This window comes from Primulina tabacum, chromosome 3 (assembly GCF_025594145.1).
Source record: "Primulina tabacum isolate GXHZ01 chromosome 3, ASM2559414v2, whole genome shotgun sequence".
NCBI lineage: Eukaryota > Viridiplantae > Streptophyta > Magnoliopsida > Lamiales > Gesneriaceae > Primulina > Primulina tabacum.
The window spans coordinates 9,020,575-9,047,192 of NC_134552.1; the positions used below are offsets into that span (position 1 = coordinate 9,020,575).

The following is a 26,618-nucleotide window of genomic DNA, read 5'->3' on the forward strand; positions in this document are numbered from 1 at the left end:
TGCTGAAAAGAGGAGTCAATTCAGAATTTAATTTTGGAGTAGATAAATTTAGTAAGATAAATATAATAAAATTGGTTTCTAATATAATATGCAATATTGCATTATTTATAATTTAAAATCAGAATGTTCTTGTAAATTATGGCAAATACCTCAAATAAGACATCCCATGAGACAAAAATTATACATTAGATGCTTTTGACAGAATTATATCATACATTAACTCTTTCAAATTATGAAAATCTCGAATTGCATGCATTGGGTGTCAAATATTTCTGATTATTAAGGATAATATACATGTTTATTGAGAGCAATTTAATGTCCATTTGAAACTCTTTTGAATCTATCTCTTTTAACTTTCTTGTGCTCTCTTATTTGAATTTCTAAGAAGACAATTCAAGATACAATATACATATGGTTTTTGGAAGAAAACTACAATGCATTAATTCTTTCAAATTAAAGTAATTTCGAAATAATATGTATTTGGGATAAAATAAATTATGATTATTAAATGATAAATAATGTCCATTGGAAAACCTTATTGTAGTAATAACTTTTAACACTTAACCAATTTTTTTTTTAGTAAAATTAAATAAACTAATTAAATATTGTATTTCTTTTTTAGTAAGTAATATGACCATGAAATTATTTAAATTGAAAAATTTATTTTTGAATAGTTTACCTCATGAGTGATAATGAACATTGCAATCATTTGTATTTTAAATTTATTTATACGTTTTTTAATTAAACTGATTGATATAATCAATACAAAAATTTTAATATAGTTTACGTTTTCAATAGAGTCTAGTTTTAATTTGAGTAAAAAAATAAAAAAACATATATTACATAAATTATGAATTAATTACAGCAATTGCATAGGTAGTTAGGTGCTACCTTGAAAAATAAAACATAGAATTTAGATGATCCAATTGATTACTAAAGGTGGACAAATTTGATTATCTTAGAATTTCGATGAATCTATAGCAAAATGGAGTAGGAATATTATCAATAGCAAAATGGAGTAGGAATACTATTAATATCATCTATACTTTTATACTATTTTATTAATTTTGAGATCCTTAGAGTAACTAACTTTGATGTCATGGTCTGTTTTAATAAATATTTATATTAATAAAATGTTAAAGTTTTAATGTAAGTTATACGTAGTTCAGCGGATAGAATCATTGTTTCTTTGTGTTTAGGTCATATGTTCAATGCTCATTGAGATCATTTTTTTATTCTTTTATTTTTCTATTTATTTTTTAATTTATATATCAAAATTACAGTGTAGTCTCTCGCTATTTCTTATATTATATTTTGATCCTCATTTTTTTATTCTTTTATTTTTCAATTTATTTTCTAATCTATATATCAAAATTACAGTGTACTCATTCGCTATTTCTTATAATTATATTTTGATCCTCATTTAAACAAAAATTCAATGTTGGATAACAAGCAAATAGGCATGCATCCCTCGACTAATAAATTTTCATTCCAGAAAATTGGTCTGGACTATGGAATCAGGTTTAGTAAACACCCACACAGAGGGCCAGGCATTTCTGGGTAAGCTCGGGACAGTCATATTTTAATTTTGTAAGACCGTTTTACAAATTACTTTTATAAATGAATATTTGATCTAACTAAAAAAATAGAAAAATTGTAAAATAGACTGGTCAACTAATTTTTTTAAGAAAATAACTCATATTTTAAAAAAAATACTTATTGTTTTATGTCAAAATATTATTTTTTCAATTTTAACTTGAGTATATATGTCAACACATATACGTAATCTTAACGAGATTGTAATACACATTGTTCCACTTTTTTAAAATTTAAAATGAGTTTATAATGTGTTTACAATGAACTTCTATAACAACTTGGGTTAATCGTTTTCGTAAAGCGATGACGAATAGAAAATAGTTGCTATAGGGGGGCTCATTGTACAGTCACGAGGGCCGGGCTCGAGCGTGACAGAATGGTATCAGAGCCGGTCACTGACATGAAACACCGAGAAATAAGTGCTTTGCGGTAAAAAAAAAAAAACTTTGATTAATCGTTTTCGTAAAACGAGGACGAATACGAAGTAGTTACTATAGTGGTCTATTGCGCAGGCACGAGCCCGGACTCGGAACGTGACAGGGATAGTTGGCAAAATATAATCTTGATCAAACTTTTTTAAAAGACTAGTCCTAGTATCTGAAAAGGTTCAAATGCATTTGGAGAAGGGTAATTTTTTAAAAAAATTAAATGTTTCCTAATTAAATGGATAATTTCACAGTTAAAACGCAAATTACGAAGCATGTGACTGAGCCTTCTTTAGAACACCATAGGAATCAGATTTGGAGAGCTGTGCAAGAATCAGAATGCCGTTGGGCAAGTACTACTGCGATTACTGCGATAAGGAATTCCAGGACACCCCTGCGGCGCGGCGGCGCCACCTCCAGGGCATTCAGCACCAGAGAGCCAAAGCTGCCTGGTACTCCCCCCAAAGTACGTTTTCTCTGTTTCTGCTCAATCATTCAATATCCAAACACGAGCTTATGATATTTGTTTTTTCTTTTGTATTTCGTGTTCTTGTCATCAGATTTGAATCGAATTCATGAGCCTGAGTCTTTTGGTAAAGGAGTCTGCAATCGATTTGTTAGGACGGTGGGTGTTTTTATCAATCCCCTTTATTCTCTTAGAATTTAGGAAATTTATTTGATAAAAAAAATGTTTTCTTTGCACTGTTTTTGGACTTCGTATATTAATGAGGAAAATGCAGCAGGAGAGCTTATGTTTGGATGATGGATTTTGTTGCGAAAAGTTTAAATTGGAGAAGGCTAATTCTCATACTGTAGACCACATTAACTATGCACATATATTCATTTGTCTGTATCTAGTGGTAGTATCATATGGAAACCATACAGATTTATGGCTGATATATGAACCTCGAGCATGGTCTAAGATGGATTTATTTGAAGATTCATCTTATTTGGAATATTTCGGGGGAATAACATCCAGTTATCATGCACTAGGAAAAAAGGTTGGATGATGTTCATAATAGTGTCCTCTCTGGGATTCACGGCTTGTGTATTCTAAGAAAAGTTGACTCAATTAACATAATGAAGTTAATCAAATTATTGGGTTCTGGAAGATGAGAGCATTAGTTGGAATAATGTTTTGGAGGCTACAAACTGTACATTCGTTATTTTGAATCTTTATGGTTTTTTGTCTCCTCGGGGTTCAAGGGTTCGTGCCAATATGGAGATTCTTGCAAATACTATCATCCCAAGGATGTGGCGGGCACAAACATTCAAGGAATAGCAGGTGTTGCACTTCTTTAGTTGTTTTCTTTTCCTTTTTAAACTGATACTACTAGAGTTTCACTTTGTGAATTCATTTCCAATTTTCAGGAACAAATATTGTTACTAATGTGCAGTCATATACTGGAAAGTTTACTTCTTCCTCCCTTTTATTTGTGTCTCTTCGAGTTAACATGGCGAGCCATTTCTATATGATATGCTGATATGCCATTTGCCACTTTAGGTGTAATTGGAACTCAACTTGGAACTACCCTGGGAAGCCTGCCTCCATCATTGTGTCCACCTCCTGAGGGTGGATATCCGCCGCTGCCTTTCATCAACTGGGGATAGCTTACCACCAGCACATGGATAACTTTCAGAATTGTGCTTGTTATCTATAATGGGATACTATTTGTTGCAAAGTTAGCTTTATACACACACACACACACACACACACACAGAGACACAAACTCACAAAACAGATGCATGCACAGTTGAGAGTCATCTAGACCAGAAATCCCTAATTTAAATAAAAATCTACTCCTTTTGTTATCATTATATTATATGGGTTGACTGAAACTAAAGGGACTTATACACTGCTTTTCTGCCAACTCGTTGATTTAAATATTTGTAGTCATTGATTTAAAATGCGACATAGTGTTTCTTCCCAAAAAAAAAAAAAAGAGAGATGGTGCGACCAAAATACTATGCAAAGTAAATAAAACAAAACTTCTTCCTTTCCACCGCATTGTGTCTTCTGCTGTGGATAGTTTAATTCCATAGATTCAGAAATTTTTGTTTTGATCGCTCATTTCTTTTGTGAGGACAGTAAAAATCAACGCAATTGAATGAACATTGGGAAGTTAATGGTTTGGCTTTGGCGTAAACAGCAAAATCTTCTACTCTTTCGCCTCTTCTTATATAGTTCTACATTATTTTCAGTCAAAATTCCCTCGAGGAGCTTATTCTTATCTTTAATACAATATATAAGTAATAATGACGACCCACATACTTTTCATTTTTCAGTGAATACAAATATTTATATTAGATACCATTCATACACACGCAAAGTGGATTTTAACCCCTTCTCAGTGATTTTGGAAAGATGCATTATTTTACACACAAACCAAAAGATACAAAAAATAATTCATCGAACTTGAAAAACGTCAACAAAATAGAGTATATATTATTTATAACTTGATCAAATATGAAACCACCACATTGCCATAAATATGTATACATCGATATATATCCATCGCCTTCACAATGATAGAACACCACGATGCTCAGATTACTCCAATGACGCAATTACCTCCAACAACGAAGCAGCAAATTGCATCTGGATCTCTTCGTCAATGGTCAAGAAGAGAGGAACGTGCACAAATATCGATTGAATTCCATTCAGATCCGCAAAACGCAACGAATGATAGTATACATAGTTGCAAACAAACCGACCAGCATCATCCGAAGTCATCACTTCATAACCCATCTTCGCCAAGGACTTCGTAATATCCTCAATGGGAAGTGAAGTCTGCATTTTAACATTCGAGGCTTTGTGATACAAGTTAAGTTTTACACTAGCATGACCAAATGGAAACCAGGGAAATAGAGATGGAAAATTTTCGAATGCGGTAAAAGCTGGTTGTGTTATTTGTAATTTCATCTCAAATGATGTCTTATCCTCCAATTGTACTTCTCTATATTTTCAACTAATTTTCCTTTTTCTATGCGTATAAACACATGATTGTGTACCCAGAGTTCGTCAATGTATCAAACCTATGAACCAGCTTCGCCTTATCCATTTCCATGTTCAACAACTGAGCCTAAGGTAAAAACTAACATATGCATCATATATATACATACCTTTCGTATCCGTGAAACCCCACCATCCGCAGGAACAATGGGAACTTTCTGCAATAAATAAGATCATCGTTATATAAAACTAGTTATGTTGAGATATGATTGGAGAGAACTAATAGGCCAAGCCGACCTGAGGCTTCCATCCCATCTCATCTGGACAGCGGAAGGTGGCTTCATTGACGGCTTGATGCTCTAGAGCAAATTTTGTGGCTCCACTGTTTACTCCAAAATGGACCTAAATTATCGACATAAGGAAGAGAAATCAGACAACACTATAAAAAATGATAACAAGTTACATTCTGTTCCCGCAGTACGAAAAATTTTAATCATAAAACAACTAGCATATTTGTAAATTATAGATGTTTTGATAGTGAACAACTAGATTTAAATTGGCAAAAGACTTAGAGAATTGCCCTTAGAATTAGCAAAACTATATTATAAGCAATAGATTTGATAGCATTTGACAGTTCCAATTTATAATTTGATGTTGTACATGATGTTTTGCATGACCATAGAAATATGTTATCAGGGTTAAGTATCACGAATGTAAAGAAAGAGATCCATTTAATACAAAGAATAGTTGGGTTCAATATCAGTATATCTCATAGCATTTGTCTGAAAAACAAGACCAACTTCAAGTTAAGAACGCGATGCATAAGAGCAGCATACCCAGATAACCCTGCTAGAACTGGACACTGTGTTATCCTTGCTCACCGAAGATTGCAACGTTTGGTACAAAGAAACAACAGCTCCTTGCCCTGCAGTTTCGAGAATTGTGCAACTACCGATGATCAACCCATTCGGTACAACCCTTTTGTTCAGATAACCTTGGAGATTGTTAACAATTGTTTCAGTTGGATTTTCTGCCACCCCATGAAACTTTTTAAATCCCGTCACATGAATTGTTATTGGCGAAGTAGGTCCTTCAGATCCCATCTACTGAGAATCCAGGTAATAAATCAATGTTAAAGCATGAAATTCTCTAACTCGATCCACGTCCTATGAAAAAACAAAGATTATGACAGAACAAGTGATGAAATTGAACAATATTTTGTGAAGTCCTTGATCCACAGAAACCAAATGCCTTGCAACAAAAAACTGGCTATCAAAAAAAATTTAAATTTGTGAAAAGAAAGTAATTTGTTTGAAGATGAGATCATTTATTTAAAAACTTTGAGCTCGTCTGACAATTTCATGATTTCCATTCTGTCATGGAACCTAGCATCGAGTTCAAACTAAAGTATTAAATACCAAAAATCTCAAAACTATAAATAAAAAATTTGCAAACACAAAAGGCAGAGCAGAAACACGGAGAGTGAAAAACTCTATAAAAGACTCAAGACATGATAAACATTTCAGTGCGACGAAATAAACCCGTACCTCCAAAACCACGATCAAAATCAATCAAGCCCAAAATTTTGATAATCTTAAATCTTAAAGGCCCCTGAAAATTAGAACTCCAAATCCAGAATCAAACATACCGCAATAAACCCACTTGAAATTCAGCAAAGATTATCGAGACTTCCAGTATATAGTGAAAAACGCACCGATCTACAACGTCCCATTGACAATTAAGTTAGAGAAGCCAACTTTAAATCTAAAACCAGGAAGAATGAAGCAAAAAAACGATGCTTTTAATGAATATACTCACCGAATAGGCAAAACGAAGATGCAAAAAGATACCGAAAAGCTCGCACACTACCTTATCTACACAATTGATCAGGAATAGTTATTTGATTAGCAATAATTCTTGATATTTTATTATTATATTAGAGAAGAAAAGGGAGCAAAAGAAGATGGGAAACAAAAGAAGATCGGATAAAGATTGGTGGTACGGTGGGGTCGTTGACTCGTTTTCAAACTAAGAAACAACAAATAAGAACTTGTATTTTATCATGGCTTCTTCTAATACCAATTTTGTGAGATGAATTTATAATCTCATTCAATTTGTAGAATATATTATTTTAAATATCCAAAATATTGATTTTGATAGCCTCCTGTAGTCCAACCAGGTAATATAGAAGACAAACTGTACGAGAGATTGTCGCACGTTTTAAATCACATTAAAGATTTTTCGATTCTTGTTTAGTGGTTAAATTTTCAAATATGAATCAAGTTTATTCGTCTCACATATATATCTATGAGCAGAAAAATTCATATAAGGCGATCTGACGAATCAATTTTATGAGACGAATCTCTGTTCAACCTCATATATGAAAAAATATCATTTTTTATTATGAATACTGTTGAATCGACATATATTATGAATATAAATCATCAAGACTATATTACAAAGAGCTATGTAGGAATAAAAAAAAATATTTCAAACATTTATCCCCGGATATATGATAGATAAATGGTATAAAAAAAACTCAAAACCGGAATTTATGTTGGACCCCTCCGTTAGTTTAAGAGCTTTAGGCCGGAACCGCCGGATACTTGATTTGCTCTAGTTGTTTTTCTACGTCGAGGGAAATGCTATTTATCACAAGTTGTCTTGCTTCCTCATTGGGCAGAACCGGAAGAACGTTGTCTCTTTTTCTTAAGTTCTCATTTGAGCCAACTATCTAGCAAGACTAGCTCAACTGATACCAGGATTGCTTTGCCATGACCTTCGAGTGAACCCAAGATCGGGATAGCACATGCTCGTTACATCTCGGCTTTGAAATCCATATAAAAAAATATACTCCCATATATATATATATAAATTAGTAAAAAATTTGATGATCATTTTATCTTTAAAGTAGAGCTCAACATTTTCTATTTCCTTGATGATATTTAATTCATTGTTCAGTTTTTTTCTCAAAAAAAAAAGTTTATGTTTTAACTATCAAAAAAATTATTTACATGTGTGTGTATGTATATGTATATAATCATTGTAAAATTTTATAATCGAATGTGAAAGCTCACTAATATTATGTTTGAATAAATAAATTACTTAAAAACTTATGTATCGTATTAAAATTAATCGAAACGTTTAAGTTAATTTCCAGTACCTAAACAAGGCCAGGCTGGTGTTCCAATCGTCAAATCAAGTGATTCTGAAAATAGTGCAGTAATTATAAATCTTCAGAATATTACATTTCCAAAGCACATGCATAAATAAATTGCATATATTCACTTGAAAATATGATCAATACGAAGTTTGCGTCAACAGAACAGAGGCTTCTCCTAAAATAATGTATGTGCAGCGTAAATTGCTTTATTCCTTGAAATTAAGAAAAAGAAAAAAATAGACACAAATTGGAATTCTTTTCTCTGTTTTTTTTTTAAATAAAAACCAATAAAAATTTATCGACTACACAAATCTATCATTATTCTTATTTAATCTTGCTGAAAAAAGTACTTCACAGTCACTAAAATAATACAAAATCATTATTTACAATTTCTTCCAAATAAAAGTCGAGTAGAAACAAGACAAGACATAAATAAAACCTTAAAAAACTATTGTTCTCAAATAGAGAAAATGTATGTAAAAAAAATAGAGAAAATGTCATATTTCAAAATTCAAACAATGACCAAAAAAAAATCAAATGAAAGATCGATTTTCTCAGACTTGAGAATACAGAGCTAAAGATCCATAAAGCTACACAAATCCTTAAGAGAGGACTAACCAAATAATACAAAAACTTTGATTGTTTTAACAAAACGAAAAGAATGGAAAATAGCCTCCAAAAATATCAGCATCAAGCAACCACTTTCTTCACCCTAAAGGAATCCATAATGGTGCGAAGATCATTTTCCTCTTCCATGAATGTCTTTTCCGGAGTCTGTAATCGTAATTCATATAGTTGATTATTCTCAACTCCAAGAACTGAAAGGTATCTCCGATCCCATTCCATACGAACCACCCTGTCCTGTGGCATGACTGCCAATTCATTGTTGCTCGCGTATGACTTAATGTTTGCCTGTTATACATAGAATGTCACATAGTTCAATAAATTCCACATTCTTCATAACAGTGACGCGAAATAAACATGATACGATCATAAATTCTCAAGTAACAACCATAAAAAATGTATGAGAAAAAAGAAGAGTGAATAGCGTTTTCTCATCTATGATATGTAGGTCAGTAGGTGTCATGTATGAAGAAATAAATGGAAATAGAAGTCTTTGTCAATGAAAGAGAGTTGATAAAATGTCCTGACATGTGTGAAATCATCGATAATATAATAGAATCAATTGGTTAATGAAAATGGCTATTAGGTAAGGAGTCATGATTTTCTTTCTAGCATCATACTGATCATGAAGATAAACCTCTTTTCTTTTGATATATCTACGTACAAATGAAAGACACTGAAATTCCATCAAATGGTAGTGCGGATAGGAAGGAACTAAAGGGGGAGAAAACAGTTCATAGAATGTAGCATTCATGTGCACTTTTTGACACTCCATCATCCTTCCCAGTGACCAATATCATCCACTTCTATGGCTTCTTTTCATAGCTTATTTCACTTAATAGTTTTACAATTTAAATTATCTAACAAATGTACGTCTTTACAGCTTCTAAGCTATCACCGGGTTGTATTTATGAATATTTAAACACACAGACCAGGGAGCCACCATTATCTTTCATACAGAATTTACGAATTCACCATGTAACAAATAGTTCAATCAAATTCTCAAAAAAGAAAATTTTAGCTCAACAACCCAAAAAAGGGAAAAACTCTCACCTCAACTAGATAGTACAGCTTCCCATCATTGGCCACTCTCGAAGACGTAGAAATTATTCTTGATTCACGCCTTACACCAAGTCGAGTAGACATGAACTCGGTCAAATACTGCCTAAGTACTTTCTTCCCTGCTTCTTCTGGTGAACCCAAATCTTCTACGCTCTTGTACCTGGAGGACGAAGGAGATGATATCTCTACCGAAATATTTTCATCGAGAACAAAAGGGTCCCTGAAGAATATATCAGCACCAGCACCACGTACTTGAATCCAGTTGCCCGGGTACTTGAATGAGTATCCATCAAATGAATCTATGTATTCCCTGTATACTACAGACTGTGCAAAAGTAGTATTTTGGGTACTGGAAATTGAGAGGATGTAACCTGAGAGGATCAATGCCATAGCATTTCTTCTTGGAACTGCAAAACCTTTACTCTGGTTATATATATTAGAAAATGTCTTGTGAGAAGCTGTACAACTATAAAGCTATGATTTTGAAAGTGAATTCATTTTACTTTGTCGTTTCTCAATTTGAGGAAATATAATAGAGACAGGAGGCGTGTCATAATTCCTTGGGAAAAGTATTATTCCAATTCTTTCCAGGTCATATAATTTCTAGATTAGTAGAATGACCAAACTACAGATTGCTTTACTAAGATATGGGACATGACAGACCTTCTGGCCTAAATCTTGCATCGCGTCATTGTAATATCCTAAACATTTTTACCAATGGATAGAATGGCAACTATCCAGATTATAAAGCCTGTCTGGAATTAATCCATCTAAGAATAATCGCAACTCACCTCAACGCAATGTGATGAGGTTCTTGTAGGAATTGTCTTTCTTTCCAAATTATTCACCACAATCTTTTCTTTTATTAATTTTTTTTTTTTTGTGAGTGCTGCTAAGGCCCCCTCACCCACCAACCAATAACTCCCATTCGAGCTAAAATTTTATGTTTTTTTAAAAATTCTTGACTTGCTTATCACTGTTTATCAACAACATTGTTTTGCGAATACAATCATTTGCAATGTTAATCAATAACGTGTATTTCAAAATCATATCACTAAACTCCCACTCAAAAGAAATAAGCGAAAAACAGAAGAAATTAACAGGGAAAGAGATAATTTAATCAACAAGAAGAAACACGATAAGTCAAGATAAAGGTATTCTACTCATGAGCCCAGTATTAATGAGACTCACTCACCTCATTTAGCATGCAAGAAACGGAAGGTGAAGGGGCCAATTTATCGTTAATCGACGCGAGTGGGGTGTGTTCAGCTTCGGAGAGTACGAGATCGCAAGAAGAGTGGCCATTTTTTGAGTGGGAATCGAGGAACCATATGGGTGAAGAATATGGTTATGGTAAGTGGTAACGCATAGATAGAAGCGTCAATAATTGAAACGCGACTTGAAGGAAGTTCGTCGGTTAATAAATCTCTCTTTTTTTGACAAAAAAACTTGTAATTTTTATTGATGATGATCCCGTATTACAAGTTGGTCCACCCAAAGGTGCAGGGGAAGAAATTGCAAATTTAGAATACTAATCAAGATTTCTGTTTTCCCTTTCATATTAACTAACCTTTTATCCTGTAGCCTAACCGAAAATACAAGAACATGCCATTTTCACATTTAAAAACTTTTGCGAGTTGAATTGAAACACAAACCCGGCATCTCTATTTATATGTTTTTGTCAAAGCTACTTACGTTGAATGAGACCTTGACCTTGACCTAAAATGTACAAAAGTTTGTCAAGAGCTTGATTTTGTTTTTGAGTTGCTTCTGCTTCGTGTGCCACTGTGTTAGATTAGATATTTTTCTCTGACGTATCATCTACAGAGGAAATTGACATAGGCTTGGCACTTCCCTGGCAGAGTTCGCACATGTACAATGAACTCCTTTCCTGAAAAAAATAGTCGAGAAAATGCTTTTGTATACTAATACCTAAGGATGTACCATAAAAGTAAAATCTAAAAATCAAATATAAAAAACTATTACGATATAATATACATGCGAGATAACTCCTTCCTTCTTTGACGATATTTTTTAACTACTAATCATGTGGTGTGGTACACAGAGCGTTAGATTTGATTTTATCTTGTAAAAATTAGGGAAAATTGCTTCTTATTGTTTTATTCTGCCACACTTTGTTGCATCTAGGTTAAACAATAAGATTTTAATTCGATTTTTGCTCATTCTACAAATTTAATTTTTAACTCGTGAATTAATTGGATATAATCCGGTCACACTCGACCCGGTTTTGGTTCGGGTAATTGAAGCCGAGTCCAGAGCCCGCCGCCCATGGTATGGTCCCCACACCGTCACCTTTTATCATTCTCCCCATTTTCACAATCTCACTCCGTCAAGTTCCCTCTGCTTCCTCGAACAATAGGAGGAGTCCGATTCCGCTAAAAATAAGTGACAATGTCTCTGCGGCCGGGAAGCAGGTCAGATGTGCGGAAGAAGAGCTACAAAATTGGAGTCGACGCGGAGGAGGCTCGGCGGCGGAGGGAGGATAATCTGGTGGAGATCAGGAAGAGCAAGCGGGAAGATAATCTTCTCAAGAAGCGGCGCGAGGGTCTTCCCAATGGAAGTCTCCCCCAACAGCTTTTTCCTCTCGATCCTTCCCAATCGCCTGCGGCCATCGAGAAAAAGGTGACTACTTTCGCTTCAGTTTTAGTCACTGCGTTTGTAAATAGTTGTACTTTAGTTATGTATTGATTCGGTGGTTCCCGATCTATCTATCTTTGTTTCATTTACGGGCAGGGATAGAGATCGGGTTCGAGAGCATGCTTTCTGATTTTCAGCTGAGCTTGCGAGAAAATATTTTAGTTTATTTTCAGAACAATCATGAGTGTTGGTCTAAATTTCGTTGGATTGAGTTGGATATGGGGATTATTGGCTGAAAAAGCTGTGATCTCTGATTTGGGAGGTTGTTAATCCACAATGAATTAATCCGTTACTTTTTTGATGAATTTGTGCTGCCAAGATAATGTAGAAGTAGGTATTATAATTCCTTTCTTTTTCCCCTCTGGTAACTTGGATACTGATTGTGATTTAATTGAAGCGGAGTAAGGCGAATAGTGTGATAAATCTTTGGAAGTTATGATTTTGCTTTACTTGAAGTTGGTTTCACATAAATGCTGAGACACTTATGACTTACTTCCCAAGTGCTACAAATATCTGAGAAGGGAATTTTGTTTGTCGTTTTTTAAATGTTGGAAATTGATGCAGGATAAGCTGAACTGTTAATGAGAAGGCATTAATAGGTTCCATTTAGGGATCTAGTCTGATATTTATTTGAGTAGAAATGTATCTGGGAATGGTTCATGTCAAACTTTATAATTTATTCATCTTTTTCCTACATTTTTGGAAGTTAATCTTGTTCTGTATGTATAATTTTAGTGTCTATTTTGGAGTCTGAGTCTTTGTGGGTTACAAAATTGTTAGTGCCATGTGAAGATGATTTTTGTCATTGCTGAACGGTATCAGAGGATTTTTTTTTTGTTTCAATCTGAAAATGTCGTTGATATTTGATACTTTCCAGCCCGCTTATTTTCATTATTCGATTGAATGTTACTTAAGCAGACTTCCACTTTCTGGTTTCTGACAATAATTTTCTGTGCTACATAGTAGTTATGCTTCTCAGATGAGGTCTGAATATTGTTTGCCTTTTGTTGCCATATTCTATTTGCATATTGTCTTGACACGGATCTTGTAATCTCAATTCAGTGGCATTCCCCTAGAATGAAGGGAGTGTACAACTGGGTTTGCATCCCACAGTTTTGTTTTAGTTAGATTTTTCTGTTAACCTTTAATCTCGGATACAAGCTGCTAGCACTACTTTTGTGGTGTTCACAATCAATTTATTTTGACAGTTAGAAAATATTCCTCTGATGGTCCAAGGAGTATGGTCTGATGATCCTTCTGCTCAAGTGGAGGCAACCACACAATTTAGAAAGCTTTTATCAATTGGTATTGTTGTTTCACAAAAGTTTAAAATTTGAAGAATTTGGTTTGTATCTTTTTATTGTATTGTATTTAATTTCCTAACTTTGCAGAGAGAAGCCCTCCAATTGATGAGGTGATCAAATCTGGGGTTATCCCTAGGTTTGTCGACTTCCTTGATAGGAATGACCTGCCTCAGCTTCAAGTAAGTTCTCCATGAGGATTCCTCGTTTAATGTTTTCTACATAGTACTTTTCTTTTGTAGGTTATAAAGAACTTTTTTCAACATGCAGTTTGAAGCTGCATGGGCTTTGACAAATGTTGCTTCTGGGACGTCAGAGCATACAAGGGTTGTTATTGAACATGGTGCTGTTCCTAAGTTTGTGCACCTTCTTGGTTCTACCAGTGATGATGTCCGTGAGCAGGTAGTTTCTTGGCCCTCACCGAGGGGCTTTTCTGCCTTGGGACTTTTGTACTGTATTCTGGTGGCGTTTTAATGTTTGATTTTCAATAACCTTCAATCTTGTGGCATTTGTGATTATATTGATATCTGTCAGTTATCACTTATCATCGGCATGGCTGATGTATTTGCCTCAAATGATATTTATTGAGCAGGCGGTCTGGGCTCTGGGTAATGTTGCTGGTGATTCTCCAACCTTCAGGGATCTTGTCCTTGGATATGGTGCCCTTGCACCTTTGCTAGCTCAGTTGAATGATAATTCAAAGCTTTCCATGCTGAGAAATGCTACATGGACATTGTCTAATTTCTGTCGAGGGAAGCCACCCACACCGTTTGAGCAGGTATGAGATAAATTCACGCCATGTGATGTCTCATCTTCTCAATTGTTTTGGCATCAAGCTACTGAAAAATGCTAAGATCGATTATGCTATGTTCTTAATTTGTTTTAGTGGTTAGTTTAGTGTGACAAGTGGTTTGCTTTTTGGAAACTTGATCAGGTGAAGCCTGCCTTGCCTGTTCTTAGACATCTTATTCACTTGAACGATGAGGAGGTGTTGACTGATGCCTGCTGGGCTCTTTCTTATCTTTCTGATGGAACAAACGATAAAATTCAAGCTGTGCTTGAGGCAGGTGTCTGTCCCCGACTTGTGGAGCTTTTGCTGTATGTTACCATTCTCATTACTGGAATTTTAATATTTACATTTCTTCCTTTCCTTTCCTTTCCTTTCCTTTCCTGTCTTCTTATCCTTTTCCCTCTCTAGATTCCATTCAGATTTCCTCCCTGCTAATGCCAAAGGATTGCTAAAAATTTTGCATCTTATGCTGCTGATGAATTTTTGTTTTTAATGAAGCCATCCATCACCTACTGTTCTTGTACCTGCACTTCGAACTGTGGGGAATATTGTCACCGGTGATGATGGTCAGACACAGGTATTATGATACATATTGTCCTTTTATTTTGTGTGTTCCCTTATCGATGCACTGATATTTGGACATCTGTTTGAAAATAAATTTTCTCATATGATAAATAGTTCTCCTTCAAGATTCTCATGGCAGAGTTATATGTTTGTTGGCTTTAATTGACTTATCCTTCTTGTTAGTTTCCATCCAAGGGATTGATGTTGAAAAAATGTGAACGATTTGTAATGTTAATCCATCTGAAAAATCAATTTGATGTGGTTTGTTTAGGCACTAAATGTTTTATGTAAGATGTCCATCTCTGGAATCTGATATGCATTATTATTTTCTTTACTCTTTTATGTGATGATGGTGAAGTCTGGAAGTAGGAACTGGACAAAAACACATGCACAGAAGCGTGTACACTGTACACACACACACTACATCCGATGGAGATAATTTCTGGGAATCAATTGTGGCTGATGGAGCATAAAAACTTATTGTCCACCACCATTTTGTTTTTCTTATTTACTTCAAATTGTTTTTTTATTGCTACAGTTTGTAATTGACAACCAAGTTCTCCCCATCCTCTATCAACTTCTCACACAAAATCACAAGAAAAGCATTAAAAAAGAAGCTTGCTGGACAATTTCTAATATCACTGCTGGAAATAAAGCTCAAATACAGGTAGAGTAAGTTTTTCTCTCTTGGTTTGGTGTAATTAGATATTGCTGAATACTTAAAGTGAATTGTTCCTCACTTCCTTGATATCTGTTTATGATGCAAACAATAACTTGTGGAATCAACTAGTTTGAACAAATAAACATAAAATGGATAGTAATTAATTTTGGCATGCATCTATCATTCTATCTTCATTTATTTTTTGCTTTTTTTTTTTCCATTTATTTTTAGTTCTTGGAGTTTGTGGTTGACTTATTCTTTTTAAGGTTAGATGGAATGTCTACAAGACTTCTGTTAGTCTTGCTGCCGTGTTATATGGAGCAAGTGTTGGAAGTTTTATCCTAAAATGGTGTGGCTGATATGCTGAATGTTGGATGAATTATTGTAAACTATAAGACACATAGCGATCAATGCATATATTTCTCAAGTCTACTCATGAGCAGAGGTTTTAATCAGAATAAGATGCTATATGGTACTTAATGTAACAGCAAACCTAGGGAAAATCATTAATCTCTATAAAGCAGAGGTAGCTAAATCCGATGTAATGAAGTAATTGGGAGGACTGGGATATCTATTGTTCATGTTTTTATGACAACCTTAATAGTTCAGAGTAGAATGTGAGGTAAATCTCTCTTTTAAGAGGTCTCTCTGCTGTTGAAATTATTTTGTTAAAACCTCTGTTTTGAATAGGATTTTCTTTCTTTAACTCCATCCATTTGTCACAGCCCTCTTCCGAGAAAGAATATGAAAGTTAAGTTATCCAAGATTTTTGGTTTGGGTGAACTTTTTAATCGTTAGCAAATTGGATATATACATGATCGACTCCAAGGACACATTTTTTAATGCTGTTTTTTGTGTGCTTTGTAACTGGAGATCCATACTCCGTAGTGACCCATTTGGAATCTTTATTTGCCCTTCAAGGCTAGCATCATAAGAGCTGCAGTCAGACTGACAGCTTATGGTAATTATCGTTGTAATAGACTGTCATTCTGAATTCAACTAAAAAATTTGAAGGCCTCAGTTTCACATTATTCAAAAGGTTACAAGCTTAGCCAGTAGCTTACTGGTTTAAGTGGCGGCTGAACATTTTTCGTTAAGACTGAACAAGTAAGCTGAATAAGTCAGCAAATGTCAATTTATAGAAAAAGGTAGAAGCAGATGATGTCGATGGTGTCTTTCTTCTTGAGAGCTATAAGTTGTGAGGAGATGCTTTTGGTGTGTTTGTTTGGGAGCATTTCTTTCATGATTTTGTTGAATTTATTTGGAGCAGGCCGTCATTGAGGCTAATATCCTTCTTCCCCTGGTGCAACTTCTCCAACATGCAGAGTTTGAAATTAAGAAAGAGGCTGCATGGGCAATATCAAATGCCACCTCTGGTGGATCTCACGAGCAGATTAGGTATTGTGGTGATTCCTCTTATCTCTATGTGATGTCAGTAGTACAAATTTTTTTTTAACTCTTATAATTCAATTCAAGAGGAAGTTGAATAAAATTGAATCGTCAATTATTCAATGTTTTGAGAAAACGGAAATGATAGCTGCCAGATTTTTCATCAAAAAAAAACCAAAAAGATCTGGTAAGGTCTATAATGCATTGTATTTTGCTTTTGATATCAAATCCAATCAAGTCGGATATTGTTTTGAATTCTATAGTCAATAACTCATTTTTCTTTGTAAGGTCCATAATACGTTGTGTTTTGATATTGTTTTGAATTCTCAAGTACCCAGGCCCTTTGCACCATTTCTTTGTACTATAGGTTTAGGAGAGATTGGTCGATGACATTCGTGACAGTAATTTTTATATTTTTCACGAGTTATAGAAACTAGCATACTGAAAGGCCAACTGTTGGGTGAGTGATGTGTCTTTTACAAGTGTAGTTGATACCTGCCAGAAATTATAGGAGTTTGCTTGCTTACCACGAAGTTGTAATTATAGCTTACAAACATGTTTGAACAAAATGGATTCTCACATGATGACTATTGTTGCAGATTCTTGGTGAGCCAAGGTTGCATCAAGCCACTATGCGATCTCTTAATATGTCCGGACCCAAGGATCATCACCGTGTGCCTGGAGGGCCTTGAAAACATTTTGAAGATAGGTGAGACAGATAAAGAAAATGGTTTGAATGATGGAATCAATATATATGCGCAAATGATCGATGATTGTGAAGGGCTAGACAAAATAGAAAATCTCCAGAGCCATGACAACACGGAAATATATGAAAAGGCCGTGAAAATTTTGGAGAAGTACTGGGCTGAAGAAGATGAGGATCAAAATCTTGTTAATCACGTAGATGGAAATCATCAAGATTTCAACTTCGGCAATAATCAGCCGAATATTCCTACCGGAGGCTTCAAATTTGGTTGAACGGTTTTCCGGGATCCGATCTACTTTCTGTTTCAGGTCTTGTTTTATTCTTTAAGTATGTAATCTTTGGTGTCTGTGTTTATTATTGCCAATCATCATGGTTTTTGGAAGTTGAAGCCTTGAATTTATATGATATTTTCTTTTATCACTACATTACAGAGAAAAAGTTGTTTCTGGATTTTTGGTGCTGTAATTATGATTGCAAGTCGAGTCGACGATATATGTAAGTGTCACTGTGAACCGTGTTTTTGTCATGGAAATGATAGTAGGTTCAGAATCTGTAAAATCTATTCACATTTGACATTTTTTGATGTATTCCAAAGTACCTAGTTAAAATTTACATTACTTTATCGTGCTTAGGTTTAGTCTACAATGAGCAAGCAAAATGCTCCAAAAATGTCTTTTTGTGGCACCTGGTTTTCGTATGGCTAAAAAAATGCTACATCTATCGTTAGACTTGGATCAAGCAGAGAAGATTTGCTCCTTATTTTATCAAGATTTGATTTCAGTAGTTATAAGTTTGGAGTCGTCTTTAATTTATTACATGGGAAGTGCGATAAAAGAGATTAAAAATCAGAGAGAAACACTCAAATCTGTCTTGACATTTTCGAGAATAGCATCACATAAGAAAAATGGTTCCTTTGCTTATATATTGGATCAAATGTTAGGTTACTCACAGACTGGCTGATGCAAATGAGTCCACAAGTAAACAAAATTAAAACTCTTGTTTATTGTGTATAAACTGTATGAGACGTACTTTACCTGATATATTTTATTTGATTTGATGTTATGTTTTTTTTTTTTTTTTTTTTTTAACGGTGATTTGATGTTATGTTATTCGTGAAATATAATATATTTTTTAGATAGTGATAATAATAAGTGTGGGACAGCTCAAAACAAATTAGTGCACTGGCATTGGACCACCACACAAATCCAACTTGTTCCAACAAAAAACACTAAATTGGGCCAAATCACAGCCCAAAATTATTGGCTTATCTTCTTCCTACCTCTCCGTGACAAGCTCTTCGTGGTTGTTTTTTGCACATAAAAACAGAGGTAAAAATACGAGAGAGAGATAAAGAAATAGAAGGAATTTCAGTCCACTTTCGGTTTACAGAAAATTGACATGAATTTAGGGACAATTCAGGGGTGCCTGTTGTCCGATTACTGTGACAAAGTATGAAGCTTTGCTTGCAGCTGCCATTTTCATACCCAAGCTTCTCTTGCAGCGCAAGAAGGAAGAAACGACAGTTACGAATTCAAATCTACCAAAATCCTAAACAAAAACTTCATTTCCCAAAATCAGCGCCAACCCCACTCTTAATCCACCAAAATATCATTCCCCGGTCCAAAATCCAGGCCCTGGAAACTGTCATCGAAAAACTAGAAGCCTCTGTCAAGACTGGCATTATAATCGAGGATCCTCAAATCTTTGCGTCGCTTCTTGAAACCTGTGCCCAATTGAAAGCCATTGATCTAGGTATTAAAGTTCATAATCTCATTCCTCTTAAGCTTTTGGGTAAGAATGTCGGAATTTCATCAAAGCTTATCCGTTTGTATGCTACTAATGGGTACGTGGAGAAAGCACACGAAATGTTTGATCAAATGAGTGGCCGAAATTTGTCCGCTTTTCCGTGGAATTCGCTTATTTCTGGCTATGTAGAGATGGGTTTGTATGAAGATGCGGTGGCATTGTACTTTCAGATGGTGGAAGAGGACATGAAGCCTGACGAGTACACTTTTCCGCGGGTGTTGAAGGCTTGTGGAGGAATTGGTATGATTCAAGTTGGTGAAGAGATTCATCGGCATGTGATCAGATTCGGGCTTGGCAATGACACGTTTGTGCTGAATTCTCTTGTTGATATGTATGCCAAATGTGGCGACATTGTCAAGGCTCGGCACGTGTTTGATCGAATTAACGACAAGGACTTGATTTCTTGGAATACTATGATCATTGGGTACTTCAAGCACAATCTTGAAACCGAAGCATTTGAGATCTTTCGGTTGATGATATCCAGAAGCTGTGAACCTGACTCTGTTACCATTTCATCCGTTTTGAGTAGCATTTCACCTTACATGATCGGGGCACAAGTACATGGATGGATTATTCGAAGAGGGATGGAGTGGAATTTATCCGTATGTAACTCTTTGATCCTTTTTTACTCGAACCAGGATAAGTTAAACCAAGCAAGATGGTTATTTGAGTGTATGCCCGAGAGGGATATAGTCTCATGGAACTCAATAATTTCAGCCCACTCGAAGGATCCCCAAGCTCTTGAGTACTTCAAACGCATGATGGAATCTGGTGAGGCCTCACCAGATTCAATCACATTTGTTTCACTGTTATCTGCTTGTGCTCATTTGGGATTGGTGAAGGATGGGGAAGAGTTGTTTGTTTTGATGACCGAGGGGATTTGTTTGAGCCCGAGTATGGAGCACTATGGGTGTATGGTGAATCTATATGGAAAGGCGGGTTTGATCGATGAAGCATACAAGTTTATATCCAGTAAAATGGAGTTCGAGGCTGGGCCGACTGTATGGGGTGCGTTGCTTTATGCTTGTTATGTTCATGGTAACATTAATATAGGAGAGATAGCTGCGAAACATATGTTTGAGTTGGAGCCAGATGGGGAGCATAATTTTGAACTCTTGATGAAGATTTATCGAAATGTGGGTCGTTACGAGGACATGGATCGAATAAAAGTTGCAATGATGGAACGAGGACTGGACTTGTGAAGGCATCAAGTTAGTTGTGGACATAGATTGAGCTGCAATTTTCGGTATATGTGGGTAAGAATTCCACTTTCACTAATCCTTGGAGCTGACGATTTGGGTTTTTTTGAAATCTAAATCCGCTCACTTTTTTTTTTGAAAGTTGAAACCCACTCAATTTAAGGTAAGGCCACAAGTCCACTGGAGACGTTATTAATGACGAGGTATCGCCATCAGACGGGGTTGTCCAAGTGCGAAAAGTCCGCCCAACTATCAGTATAACCAGGATGTTAGTCAAAAGTAAAAACGCATGCATTAAATATTGATCGGGTAAAGATTCATCAGACCCAACCATATTTCAGGTTTTTGTGTTTCAATCGACTACCCTAGGCAAACAGACGACAAATTGTGGGCCAATTGACAAAGTTTAATGCAAGCAGTTTCTTTGTTTCATCAAATAGTATTAGTTTGGAGATGGAGTTGAACTTCTCACAAAAATTATTGCATATAAATATATTAAAAGAGCATAGGAAAAATTAAGAGGTGTTAGAGAACCCAAAAGACACGAGATTGTTGCATATTCATGTATTATACATATTATCAGTCCCAAGTGTTCAAAGTGGATCAGTCCCTTTCAAAAATATGATACGTTAAAAGGCGATTGCTGATTTTCCCCTGTAGGCTCTTTTAAACCATCTAAAGGTGCTTGGAATGGTTGACATAGTGAAGGACATTGAAAACTCCACACTTTGGACCAAAGACGGCCTGCTACTGAAAGAACGAACACTAAAACAAGAGAAACATTCTCCTCATGTTGCTAACATAAAAGAAAGGGAGTCGGTCGGCCCGTTTGGAAGGAGAAACACTCGAGAACCACTTAGACAGCAACTCAGACGACTCGGAAATGGATCCTGTAGTTTGAATCGTTGGCCTTGCATTCCACTACCAAAGGTCCAATTTTTCATGGTTAATCCATTTTATCCACAGAGTGGATGTCCCAAGGAACTTTGGCAAGTAATGCTTTGTTCCCATGTCTTCAAGTACCTGAGGCTTGTACCACATATTTCTTTAGGTTGACAGAGAGAAGCCCATGCAACAAGATGGATGCTTCGAGTTCCAAACAAAGACCTGCAAATGCTATAAAGTTTGTGAAAGATACCAAAGGAAAGTGTTAATACATAGAGCCAAAAATATTTCACCCTTCCAAGGACCGAGCGGATTAGTTCAATCTTTCCTGCATAAGAAATTGTTTCACAAGGCCACGAGCTCAAGCTTAGGATGATAGAGTCGATCAAAGGCGTGAGATAACACCAAAGAAGACACGCACATAAAACAAATTGTTCAAGGCATGAGATAACACTAGAGAAACGAGACTATTAAACTATGCTAATGTGTGTCGTTGGATGGCTCACATTGAGGCCAGTGTAGTTCGTTGAATTTCAAGCCATTCGAATTTAGGATAGCATCGAAAAAATACCCAATGGCTATAACAAGATCCTAAACCTCAAGGCAAATAAATAATTCAAAAGCTCAAATTTTCATAAGGGCTAAAATGACAAATGAATGGGCATCAGTTTTAAAAAGCTCGAATTATGTAGCTACATGGTTTATTCAGCCAAAGTATAAACTGCTCATCATCTGCCCCACAAATTGAATATTGAAAATTATTTCCAGTGATGAAGATTGTAAAACAAAAAAGAGATGTGCCGCATCGAGAGAGAAGAAAGGCTAATAACAAAGGAAGCCCACTCGCTCAGTGATTAACAGCTCACAAAACAAGAGATTTAAAGCCAATAAGTCAAAACGTGTTCATTCGATTCAGATGTCTGAAGTAAAACTAAGAGAACTGGAAACCATGAAAATAGTTCCTCGCACTCAAAACAGATTCATGTTGATTTACGCCCCCGTCTGAACCAAAATGGAAAATCCTCGAATGAGCCAATCCAGTTATTCAAGAGGCATTGAGTAATGACAAATATTCCGCATTTTATTAATAACTTTTTTCGAAAAGTAGAAGCTTTGTGTCAGGCCATAAGCATTTGACGAGAGCCCATATCCAAACTAGTGTTTTGGAAAAGATGCTCAAAGTTATTAAAATCTCCACAAGCAGCCATCCTGGCCGAATCTAGGCAGCTGAATTTGTGAATTCAGTATTTGCTCATGCCAACAAGCCACATTAACGACAGTGACCGTATCACTTTCTAAAGTCATAAACAATGTAATCAGCAGAGAATGACCAAGAAATAGAGTAACGGGATGGACTAAAAGTTACAGTTTTGGAGAAAAATAAAATTAAATCAAATTTCAATTTTCTAAATAAAATTTTCTCAAATGGGTCGAAAACCAAGTTCTAGTAATCCAATGACGCCACAAGAACAATCACGCATACGGACATGTTTAGGGCTTCTTGAAGGACAATTGAGGAAGAACAAAAAAGTCCACTCAAAAAACCTTCCCTCTCAAGTCCCCAAAGGATCTGAGAGTTTCTGTACGCCTCGTAACTAAGCCGGCTATGAGATTAGTAATTAACTCTTCATATGGCTACTCAAAGAGGCGTCCAATTCGCACAGTAAATCGTCACAACTCGGCACTTTTTCTCGTATTGGCACAGCTTAGGTGAAGATTTAGATTTTAGAGAATGAAGGGGAAATAATTTTGAAAGAGAGCGAGCAAAGCAGACAGAGTTGCAGTGAGATGTAGAGGTAAGATTTATGGAGAACGTAGGCAACGGCGGAGTCGCATGCTAGGGTTTATTCTCTGAGATCTCCTTCACTCAGCACCATTACAGGTCCATTAGCTTGGAGCACGGTAATGGGCTGGCCTTATTTGATCCTAAATGTGTAGTGTTCCATGGGCTTTAAGATTGGGTTCCTAGCCTCGTTCATTTTTTTTGTAAATTTTTATTTCATTTCCAAACAATGCGCCATTACGATGACAATTCCTCCCATATTCATATATATTCCTGAAGTTTTGTTATGAAAACCCGAAAACAGCACCATAAACACAATGGTAAAAAAAAAATCTAATAACTCGACGCTGGCCGATGTCAAGACATAAGAAAGCCCAACATAAACTGAGAGTAGAGCAAACCGTAAGCAAGAAAAAAATCGGATGACTTCAACAAACAGAACATAGGGCACCACCGATAACAAATCGAAAGCAAAAAAACTGGGAAAAAAACAAGAGGAATGATTCCGAGCCCAGGAAGCGAGAACACCGCAACTACAAAAACGAAGAGCCTACAAGTAAACCAAGTCACAGCAAAACCAAACGAAGCCATGGGGAAGATGCACCTGACCGACGCTCTCAGAGGCGAAGGAGACCGGACAACGCGCAAAGCGACTGGTTAAAAAGAACGGCAGGCAGATAGGGGTGAAGAAGAATAGAGAGAAGGAGAGAAGCAAACGGTGTAGGCGTAAACAAGCGACTCTTTTGTGACAGCACAAGCAATTGTAGCGGTGGAGAAAAGAATGCAAACCACGTGTACCTTACCCAGGGACGGGGCGGAGCCACCCTAAAGGCTGAGCTGGAATCCAGCTCAGGTAAAAAATATGATTATTATGTATTTTAATTATAAATTAGGTTAAATTTTTGTAAAACACAATAGCAAGTGAAATATTTATTGTTTCGTGAATCTTGGGCTTAGTTTCCGTTGAATCAAAACCTAGGATAAAAAAATTTCTTGACCATGTCCCTGACCTTACCTGACCTGAGTTGGAGAGATGTTTGTTGTAAATGGACTTCACCACAAGACGCCATCTCAAGTTAACGTGATATGAACTACAATTCATGTGTTGTTGGCAAAACAGAATGAACGGTGATATTTAAATATTTTCTTATATTTAGTAACAAGAATGGACGGACTTCCCAAACATACAAAAACAAAGACTGATATAACAAATCGCTAGCACGGATAGTATCACCGGTTATGGTAAAAGAACATCATCAATGGACACCAGAAACCAAAGGCTCCGCCATGTTTCCAGTGTTAAGCATCTTAGCAATCTTTTCGGTGGGTACCAACGGGAGATACGAAGCAACCTTGAACCCTTTCTCAGCTGAAACTTGAACGGCATGATTATACTTCTCCGAACAATAACTGGCTGTCGGAGCAACAGCTTGAGCCACTCGAGGGAAGAGTGGCAGCTTATTCAGGGATTGCCAGGCGGACTCGGCTACGGGTTCATATTTGGTGTACATGTACTTGGCAGTAGGCTCACACTTAGTGTACACAGTTTTTGCAAGCCCCGAGGCCGTCTCCACCATGCCCGCATTCTTGACATCTGCCAGGACAGAACGAGCAGCCTGTGGAGCTTTCTGAGCTGTATCCATTGCTTGGGTTGATACTTGCTTCAGAGTTGGGGGTACACTACTCTGCACCTTGTTCACAGATTCGCCAACCTGAAATAAGAACGAACATTGTACAAGTCCTTCATCAGCAAAAAAACAATATCAACCTCTACCACATGGTGCTATCGGATGAATCCACCGTGCGAACAAATTAAAATTTAAGCACACATTTACTAAAAATATGAAAGCATGATAACTCCCCCGCCCTCCCTCCACCAGCCTTGCTCACATCAGTGCTTGAGTAGCCCCTGTCTGCAGCCTCGGAGATCAATTGCGAGCTATCCATGTGCAAGTGCACTTTAGAATTACATATTTGATGCCCAGAAAAACAGGTCCCGAGTAGAAAGAATTAAAGCGTCGACCAATGGAGAGACGACGACAATAATTATTTGGTACCCAAGTTGAACACAATTTATTACTAATCTTGTAATTTCTAATCCAGCGGTGTTTCCATGCGTTGGAAAACCAAACTATATTAATTGAACCCAAAAAATTACAATGACAGTTATTATTATTAACCAAAAAAAATAGAGAGAGAGAAATAGACCTTGCGATCGAGAAACATGAGGACCTCGACAGGGAGATGATGGTATTTGTCGTAAACAGGGGAGACGACGTTTTTGACGGTATCCTCGACGGAGTGGATTCCGGGCTTCAAAGGGCCCGACTTTTCCTTTGCGTAGTTGTAGAGCCTGGAAGCGCAAATGAGGGCATGGAGAGCCGCGACTTGCACGAATTCAAGGTATTTCGGCCTGATCTTGTCCTTCTCCATCTTGACACAATTATCAGAGGAAAGGCAGATCATAAATAATACAGTAAAACATATGATGATAAGACGACAAAATTTGTAAAATTCTTACGAAATTAGATTGGGGGTTGGAATCTGCTTGCTCCATAACCACAGATTTGAATTCGACATCTCTTGGGAGGAGGAACCGTTGCGGTATTTATGAAGATAAATGGGAACGCGTGATTCGGGGCGTTGACAAAACTTTTCTTCCAGAAACTTTCCTAATTCCCATGTCGATTTCTCTACAATTAAGGTATGTTTCCTCCATATATATTTATTTATAAAATATATAAATTTTATATAACTATATGATCGGTGACGCTTCAAATCAAATTTGCAGCAACGATATAGCAATAAAATCGACACACCCAACCGACTACTATATTAATAAAAATAAATAAATTAAATAAGTATATATGAAATTTAATAATACAGATTTTACCAAACAAATTCACGCATGCTTTAATACACCGCGTTATCGATTTTCAGTCAATCACGATTTGAATTGATTTTGAAATCATCCACATCAAAATTTAGTTCGATTTAAGTTTTGGATAAAAAAATAAACTACACAAAACCAATCAAAATTGAATACACTTAAT

At 36.0% G+C, this 26,618-nt stretch overlaps 6 protein-coding genes and 3 non-coding genes across 16 annotated transcripts; 3 read left to right on the plus strand and 6 right to left on the minus strand.

Moving 5' to 3' along the window:
• Window positions 1–2,282: 2,282 nt before the first annotated feature.
• Window positions 2,283–3,839, plus strand: LOC142538936 (zinc finger CCCH domain-containing protein 3). 2 transcript variants are annotated; one of them, XM_075644235.1, is made up of 5 exons: window positions 2,283–2,487; window positions 2,582–2,646; window positions 3,228–3,306; window positions 3,393–3,427; window positions 3,525–3,839. In XM_075644235.1, exons 1-5 carry the CDS (start codon window positions 2,361–2,363, stop codon window positions 3,630–3,632), a joined length of 414 nt encoding a protein of 137 aa, XP_075500350.1. In that variant the 5' UTR covers window positions 2,283–2,360; the 3' UTR covers window positions 3,633–3,839. The 2 variants fall into 2 exon arrangements, with proteins under 2 accessions (XP_075500350.1, XP_075500351.1); XM_075644236.1 differs by lacking the exon at window positions 3,393–3,427 and having other exon boundaries at window positions 3,526–3,839.
• Window positions 3,840–4,441: 602 nt separating this feature from the next.
• On the minus strand, window positions 4,442–6,989 carry LOC142539998 (uncharacterized). Of its 5 annotated transcripts, none has more exons than XM_075645821.1 (6): window positions 6,793–6,989; window positions 6,623–6,692; window positions 5,811–6,077; window positions 5,272–5,376; window positions 5,145–5,192; window positions 4,442–4,812 (listed from the first exon to the last, which is right to left on the minus strand). In XM_075645821.1, exons 3-6 carry the CDS (start codon window positions 6,075–6,077, stop codon window positions 4,573–4,575), a joined length of 660 nt encoding a protein of 219 aa, XP_075501936.1. In that variant the 5' UTR covers window positions 6,623–6,692; window positions 6,793–6,989; the 3' UTR covers window positions 4,442–4,572. The 5 variants fall into 5 exon arrangements, with proteins under 5 accessions (XP_075501936.1, XP_075501935.1, XP_075501937.1 ...); XM_075645820.1 differs by having other exon boundaries at window positions 5,811–6,080; XM_075645822.1 differs by having other exon boundaries at window positions 5,811–6,080; window positions 6,522–6,692.
• A 1,582-nt stretch (window positions 6,990–8,571) lies between these two features.
• On the minus strand, window positions 8,572–11,174 carry LOC142540000 (psbP domain-containing protein 1, chloroplastic). 2 transcript variants are annotated; one of them, XM_075645827.1, is made up of 3 exons: window positions 11,019–11,174; window positions 9,815–10,230; window positions 8,572–9,049 (listed from the first exon to the last, which is right to left on the minus strand). In XM_075645827.1, the coding sequence occupies exons 2-3, from the start codon at window positions 10,211–10,213 to the stop codon at window positions 8,828–8,830; spliced, it is 621 nt and encodes a 206-aa protein (XP_075501942.1). In that variant the 5' UTR covers window positions 10,214–10,230; window positions 11,019–11,174; the 3' UTR covers window positions 8,572–8,827. The 2 variants fall into 2 exon arrangements, with proteins under 2 accessions (XP_075501942.1, XP_075501940.1); XM_075645825.1 differs by having other exon boundaries at window positions 9,815–10,246; window positions 11,019–11,171.
• Window positions 11,175–12,131: 957 nt separating this feature from the next.
• LOC142540001 (importin subunit alpha-4-like) lies at window positions 12,132–18,504 on the plus strand. Its single transcript, XM_075645828.1, has 10 exons — window positions 12,132–12,466; window positions 13,690–13,786; window positions 13,873–13,964; window positions 14,053–14,184; window positions 14,375–14,560; window positions 14,717–14,880; window positions 15,071–15,149; window positions 15,675–15,803; window positions 17,068–17,195; window positions 17,786–18,504. Exons 1-10 carry the CDS (start codon window positions 12,236–12,238, stop codon window positions 18,162–18,164), a joined length of 1,617 nt encoding a protein of 538 aa, XP_075501943.1. The 5' UTR covers window positions 12,132–12,235; the 3' UTR covers window positions 18,165–18,504.
• A 642-nt stretch (window positions 18,505–19,146) lies between these two features.
• LOC142540002 (pentatricopeptide repeat-containing protein At4g25270, chloroplastic) lies at window positions 19,147–25,326 on the plus strand. The gene is made up of 2 exons (XM_075645829.1): window positions 19,147–20,954; window positions 21,040–25,326. The coding sequence occupies exon 1, from the start codon at window positions 19,344–19,346 to the stop codon at window positions 20,898–20,900; it is 1,557 nt and encodes a 518-aa protein (XP_075501944.1). The 5' UTR covers window positions 19,147–19,343; the 3' UTR covers window positions 20,901–20,954; window positions 21,040–25,326.
• On the minus strand, window positions 21,474–26,245 carry LOC142540003 (stress-related protein-like). 2 transcript variants are annotated; one of them, XR_012819003.1, is made up of 4 exons: window positions 26,087–26,245; window positions 25,774–25,998; window positions 24,170–25,277; window positions 21,474–24,098 (listed from the first exon to the last, which is right to left on the minus strand). XR_012819003.1 is itself a non-coding variant. In XM_075645830.1 (3 exons), the coding sequence occupies exons 1-3, from the start codon at window positions 26,120–26,122 to the stop codon at window positions 24,822–24,824; spliced, it is 717 nt and encodes a 238-aa protein (XP_075501945.1). In that variant the 5' UTR covers window positions 26,123–26,245; the 3' UTR covers window positions 21,474–24,821. The 2 variants fall into 2 exon arrangements, 1 of the variants encoding a protein (XP_075501945.1); XM_075645830.1 differs by having other exon boundaries at window positions 21,474–25,277.
• On the minus strand, window positions 22,441–22,520 carry LOC142541189 (small nucleolar RNA SNORD36). Its single transcript, XR_012819256.1, has one exon. It is a non-coding gene; the product is annotated as a small nucleolar RNA SNORD36 (small nucleolar RNA).
• LOC142541250 (small nucleolar RNA snoR138) lies at window positions 22,684–22,839 on the minus strand. The gene has a single exon (XR_012819314.1). It is a non-coding gene; the product is annotated as a small nucleolar RNA snoR138 (small nucleolar RNA).
• Window positions 23,268–23,388, minus strand: LOC142541243 (small nucleolar RNA U19). Its single transcript, XR_012819307.1, has one exon. It is a non-coding gene; the product is annotated as a small nucleolar RNA U19 (small nucleolar RNA).
• Window positions 26,246–26,618: the final 373 nt, after the last annotated feature.